Here is a 6753-nt window from a genome sequence, read left to right on the forward strand (position 1 = left end):
GCAGTCTGTGTGCCTGAGCCAGCGAGCCTTCCAAGCGGGCACTTGGTCCAGGTCAGGTCAGGTCCATTTCATCCTGTCCACCAGCACTACTGCCATGTACCTTTGCTAAGTCCTGGGGTAAAAATATGGGTAGGAAGAGGCCTCTGCCCTTGAAGGACTTCCCAGTCCAGGTGGGGAGACTGGCACGTGCACAGCCAGTCACATGAGAAGTGCTGGGACCAGCGCGGTGCACACCATTTAGGCAGAACCTGGAGGAGAGGGTGAGCGGGGATGGGTTCTGCCCCAGGAGTGGGGAGCAGGGCCAGTTCAGGCTCCAAGGAACAGGTAGAATTTGAACCAAGCCTTGAAGGATGATAGCGAAGGGGATGAAGGGCATGAGGCAGAAGGAACAGGTAGAATGGTGTGAAGGGTCAGGTTTCCAGTGGCTGCTGCACGGGAGGAAGTGGTAGGCAAATGGGCTGGAAAGGGCAGTTGGGGCCAGATCATGAAGGCCTCAAATGCCACGCTCAGGAATCTAGCCTTATCCTCTGGCAATAGGGATCATGGAAGATACAGGAGCAAGGGTGTGTCTGCCCTCAGCATTAGTACAGGAAAAGGCACAGGTAGGTGCTCAGTGGAACCTTGCTGCCTGATATGTGTCTTTCTCCTGTCCTCACTAGGGTTGGGATGACCTGAGACTATTGGCTGGTTCCTGGCAGTAGTAGAAAGCCCATAGCTATATCTCCTTTCCTCCATTTAGCTCTTCTCTGGGATAATGGGCAAATTATTCAACCTCTCTGAGCCTCAGTTTCTTCATCTGTAAAATGGGGACAACACAACAATCCTTCAGGTTTTGAGGATGAAATGAGATCAGGTGAGCATAACATAGTCAGTGCATCACTGCGTCTTGTTCCATGTGTGCAGCAGGTGGCAGAGTGGAAAGAGCACAGGCTCGGAGGAACTGTGTTTGAACTCCAGCTCTGCCCCTGGAATAGCCCTCTTTCAGGGGTGATGGGAGGATTAAATTCAGCAAGCTAATACATGTGGAATACCCGCTACCCAGCAGATGCTCAGTAACTCTGTCCGCTGTCTGTATCACCGGGCACAAAGGATCCTGCTTCTCCTCCTTGCTCCTGAGATGCTGCCTCTCTTACTCAGCACTCTGCTCTCTCCTCCCCGTCCTGCGGGAGGTACTTTATCTCTGCCTTAGCTCCTAGTCACTGGCTATCAGCTGACCTGCCCCTTGGTACCTGGCACACTGTAGACTTTCTGTACCCTTTGCAAAGAGCTCTCACACACATCTTCTCTCTGATGAATCCACTCACTTGCTTTCAATTCATAAGCAGGACAGAATTGATCCCCACTGTGCAGATGAGGAAACTGAGACCTGGAGAAGAAAGGAAGGAGACTGACTCTGTTTGACCACCTACAATGTGCAGGAGGCAGTATACCCATTAGTTCTCCCTCACAACAGCCTGAAAGCTAGGTATTATCTTCCCCACTGTATAAATGTGGATGTGGATGGGGCAGTGACTTGTCCAAGGTCACACAGCTAGGTACCGGTTGAGGCTGAGTACAAACCCAGGTCTTTCTGACTTCAGACTCTGGGATTCAGAACAAATGTTTGCAATGTAGGGTCGACAGATCTGTCCCCAGGGCCAATGCGAGGACCAGATGGGGTAATAGGCATGAGGGCACCTGGCACAGTGCTTACGGACTGGGAGTAAAAGTGCAATCTTGTCCACCTCCACTTAGTTGTATAGAGTCCAAAGACCGAGCCCAGGAGGGCTGCAGCATGCCCAAGGTCATGGCAAGCAGCCAGTGGGGCCAGAGCTCCCTGCCTCCAGGACACTCTCTTTCCCAGTTTAGGGCGGGAACCATCTCTCCATCCCTCCAGGGCCTTTTTCACCCAGAGAGTGGAAACTTCCCAACTCCCTCTGACCTGACAGGAGGGTGAAAAGAGCAGGAATTTTTGCCATGGTACACAAACCTGGAGCCTGGGGCCGACAGCTGAAATCTTAGGGTTTGCCAAGGCTGCTCCTCCAGGACCTGCAGCACTCCACCCACTCTGGAGACCTGCAAGAAGACCTCACACCTTCCCGGTTAATGAGCCAACGAGAGGGGCCATCCCAGAGGCCTGTGTTCTCAGAGGAGACTGAAAGGTGGCAGGCCAAGGAAAGGGGCTGGTGGGGTTTCATGTGTAATAACCTCGCGAGGCAGATCACAGAGCTGGGGACGTTCAGAGCTGAATGAAATAAGGACCCCTTGCCCCATGCTGTTCAAACTTTTAAAAAGCTACAGGCCCTTCTTTTCAAATGAAATCCACAGCATTTTACTCCCCACTCCTTCCCCACAGTCACTGTCAGGCCCCGAGGAGGACCCACTAAACAGTGAGACCAGAGTGAAACCAGAGGGCAGATGACCCTCACAGCTAGGTTTTGGTGTCCTGCTGAACATGATCAAGTTCACTGAGCATCGGCACCCAACAAGGCCACTCTGTGTCCGTGATGGCTCAAGACAAATCAAAACCACTTGGTAGCCGTGGCCGAGAAAAGGCAAAATATGACCATTGTCACGGCCACAACAATAACCAAACACGCCTTTCTCCTGGCTGGAGGGTGACTGCTGCTTCTCTGCCAATTACAGCTTCATTCAGCTTTCCTCCTTCTAGATCAGATTGATTGAGATGACCTATTATAGAATTAACCCTGCTTCCCAACAGAGCAGAGCCCCACTTCCTTAGGTCCTCCCCCAAATCACCTCACACAAGCTCAAATCCCATAAGTCCTTTCTCACACCCTACTACACAGAGCGCCGCACTGTACCCATGGGGTCTGTTCCCCTCATTGCAATGAGTAATAAACCCAACTATTAGCTACAGATGAGCTCCTGGTGGTCTCCTGCAGGCACTGGCAGATGAATCTATCAAATACCCCCGCCACCTAACCCCTGCAAAGGTCAAAGACCGGCATTCATTATCTTCCTTTGCACATGAGGAAACTGAGGTCCACAGAGGCAACCAGACTCAAGGTCACAGAGTAGGGCGAATATATAATTTACCATTTAAATGGGATACCTCTGAGAATGAAAGGATGCACTACTAAGTGTGCATAAATCAGGACTGTCCTGAGCAGAGTGGGTGTGCGGTCTCCCCGTCACACAGTAAGATGGTAGAGGAGCCGGAACTGCAGCCAAAGCCCCAGCAAGTCTCACCATCTCTCTCCATGGCCCCGAGCCCTTGGTGCAACTTCCTGGCTAGGCCTCTCTCTGCTGGTGGGCCTGGCAGCCAGGCTCTTGGTTCTCTGGTAAGATCCAGGGAATGCCCTAGCGTTGTGATTCAGGCACATACCACACGGCTGTCCCACGTGGTCACACCACGGTGTTTGGCATTCACTTTCTAGAGGGTGCCCGTGGTGCCCGCCAGGCACGATGCCTCATTTTTCCAGCCCAGAGAGGGAGCAGGTGGTTTTACATAAAAGAATTTGTAGGCGAATAAAGGTGGCCCCTTGAAACATTGAAAACTTTTTTATTTCAGCCATTCCTCCTGTTGCTGTTTCTGATGCAGGTCCCCCTTCTCCCCTGCCTTTGTAAACAGAATGCAGAGACATACTACACTTCACCCGGTCTAATAACTCGGGGCTATGAGTGGACATGTTATGGCGCAGGGGACGCGCCCAATGATGCCTTTCACTACTGAGGCTTTCACACTGGAAGTGGAATGTGTTCTGGGGGTGTACCCTCTGATCCAGCATAGGGGACATCCCTTTCCCACTTCCGAGTCCCCTAGCCTTGACCCAGAAGCCCAGCCTAGGTGACGGCCCCCGCCTTCCCAGATGGCCCAGAGTGCAACTTCTGAGTGTATGGACCTGACTGAGGTAGTGCCACTGCCCCTTCCTCTGAAACTGCCACCGGGCCTGTGCTGGGACACAGAGGGACTCGGCAGAGATCGGCATACTACAAGCATTATTCTGTGATGCTACAATACAGTGGTATCTTCGGGGCCTGCTGAAAAAGGCCAAGCTATTTGCCCCTGCACTTGCTGGCCCCAGATGATTGAGTGGTTGTCACTCTGCTGCCTCTGGTGTGCCAATTTTTTACTTCTCTGCTCCCACCTCGGCTCCTGCTCTTCGCTCTGTCCCTAACTTAAAAAAAAACAAGCTCACTAAACTGTGAGCCCTTTGAAGGCAAGAGTTGTTATCAGTTTATGTCTCTTTCCCCCTAAAGATCCTGGCTTCGTGTCTGGCACACAGTAGATGCTCAGTAAATGCCACTTCAATCAAATTGCATTAAGCCAGGAAGCTTCATTTCACCCACAATCTTAACCCAATGCCGATGTATGCTGCAGAAATGGGAGTTACTCTGAGGGTTCTTCTCTTGGCTTTGTGGCTCCTATGCAGGCCATTTAGAGTTTTGAATGCCAGAGAGCAAAGCGACTAGGAGTCTAAGGTTTAGGGAAATGGGAGAGGGGAACGTTATCTGCAAAAATTTCCTGGGTTCTGGTCAGTCCACACACCTTCAATAACCTCTGACTCTGGCCACAGGAGATACCAAGGTGAGTAAAGCAAGAGTTCCAGCCTTGAGCAGACAGTTATGCCCCAGTGTTAAGTGTACAAACCTACAGATGGCACCAAGGAGCCAGGACCAACTTATTCCAGGAGGCAGTATCAGGAAAGGCTTTTAGAGAAGGGCTATCTGCTTAAGAGTTTGAAGGGTGAGCATATGTTTGCCAGGCAGACAAGGGAGCTTCCTGGCAGAGGAGACTGTGGGAAGGGCACGGGGCAGCAGGATGAGTGTGCGTGGTGGGGCATGGCCTGGGGACCGAGGAGCAGAAGGGCTAACCAGGGCGAAAGGAGATCAGCAGAGGTCAGTCATGGAAGGCTTTGGGTCCTGGAGTGATGGGAGCCACAGGAGAGATGTGAGCAGGAGAATGTGTTAGCTCTGGGTGAAGACGGATCACGCCAGCTACCAGGTGGACTACAAGACGACAGGAACAGGAACCCTGAGAGGCCTCCACAGAGGATCAGGGACCCAGGCATAGCAGCAAGGAGCGCTCCTGTTCAGAGGCCAACTTTGAGGGGAGGAAAAAAAGGCCTTTGAGAGACCCAGCTGCTGCAAATCTTCTCCACAAATCACATTTTACCTTCAAAACTTTACCCCCCAAAAAATAACAATTGGGATAAGTGATGGTCCTTCGAAAGTAATCATGCCCTCCCTGTGTGTTTCTTTACAGTTCTCCAAGTGCTCCAGGATACACTGTTTCTTTGAACCACCATGCAACCCCATTTTGCAGATAGGGAGATTGAGGCCTGGTGAGGTCACACAGGGCTAGCCATGCCAGGTTAGTGCCCGGGAAAGTTTCACATCAGCCTTGGGTGTTGGGCTCAAAGCCCAGTTCCTTGTCTGGAAGAGGGTCCCCAGGGCTGTCCGGCAGCCCATAGCAAAAATCTTCCTCCTCCTGCTCTGGCCCCTTGGCGCCTGTGTCCGAAGCTGCCTCCTCCTCTTTTGTCCTCGGGGACGGCTGCCAATAGCCGGGCAGGGCTGTGTCTCGCAACTGCCCCTCTGGAGGCATGTCCTCCAATGTGGGGTCATCTATCAGAGCAAAGTCGTGGAAGCGTTCCAGCCAGCACCTGCCGGCCCAGGGCTCCCGTGGCTGAGGACCAGGCTCTTCCGCCTCACATGGAGACGGGTTGGGGCTGTCGCCCTCACTGGAATCCACGTCCAGGTCATCTTGGAAGGAAGCCAAGGGCGCAGGACCCTGGGGACAGGCTGGGGGTCTGTAGGGGCAAAGCCAGAGAGGGCAAGGGTAACTCTGAGTCAGACTGGCTGAGTCCAAACCTCAGCCTCTAGCTGCAAAGCCAGGGGAGGTGAATTCACCTGTCTAGGCCTCGGTTTCCTCCCCTGTAAGGTAGGGGAAATAACATTATTCACTCCTCTGGTGTCTCTGAGGTTTACGGCAGATCATGTGTGCAAAGCACTTTGCACAATGCCTGGCACATAGTAGCAGCTCAAGAAATGGGCTATTATCATGTCATTATCCAAACCAGGTCACTCCTCTGCTTCTCCAATCACTCAGGGGTCTCCTCTCGGCCATCAGCCCCCATCGCACTGGGTGTCACTTTCTGTTCCTTCATCTGCCTCCCCGTTGGATTGGGAGTTCTTGCAAGGTGTGAGTCCTTAAGGCCTGGCAGGGAGTAGATGCCCAGTAATGGTGGTAGGATGACTGAGTAAATAGATGAATGAGGAACCCAGTCCATAAACAACCAGGATGGAGTGGGGTGGGGTGGTGAGTGACCTGCTTAAAGTCATAGAGCGTATCTGTGGCAGTCTGGATGGATTTGAACTCAGGTCCTTTGGCTCTCTGCCCCTGGCTACTCATGACAAGCATTCAGACAGCACAGAGGCCTATGATATATGCCTGACATTTCATGCACTGTCACAGTCTTCACAGCAATCCTCGGAGGATTGTGGGGAAACTGAGGCTCAGGGGGGTGAGAAACTTGCCAGATCTGCTGGGATTTGAACTCAGACCCATCTGACTAAGACCAGACTCATGTGTCTGCTACGCCTGCTTCCTCTCAGGGTGTCCGCACCCCTGCTGCCCTCTCTACTCCCAAATGAACCAAACTACCCCTCAGTGGCCTCCCTCCTCCTTCACCCCAGAAGTGGGCAGCATCCCCACTTCTGCGCTCTGCACACTCACCCAGGCCTGCTCTGAGGTGGGATTCTTTCTCCCTCATCCTCATCCGAGCCCCTGTGGACAACCACGGCAGCCTC

General features: G+C 52.7%; 1 protein-coding gene across 1 annotated transcript in view; it reads right to left on the reverse strand.

The window, feature by feature from the left end:
• Positions 1-5341: 5341 nt before the first annotated feature.
• The window catches only part of BSND (barttin CLCNK type accessory beta subunit), a 9370-nt gene continuing 7958 nt past the window's right edge, over positions 5342-6753 (reverse strand). Inside the window, exon 4 of the mRNA XM_011370421.1 lies at positions 5342-5753. Within this exon, the coding sequence (XP_011368723.1) occupies positions 5342-5753 (412 nt within the window). The remainder of the gene's footprint in view (positions 5754-6753) is intronic.

Source organism: Pteropus vampyrus, unplaced genomic scaffold (genome assembly GCF_000151845.1).
Source record: "Pteropus vampyrus isolate Shadow unplaced genomic scaffold, Pvam_2.0 Scaffold170, whole genome shotgun sequence".
NCBI classification, from domain to species: Eukaryota; Metazoa; Chordata; class Mammalia; order Chiroptera; family Pteropodidae; genus Pteropus; species Pteropus vampyrus.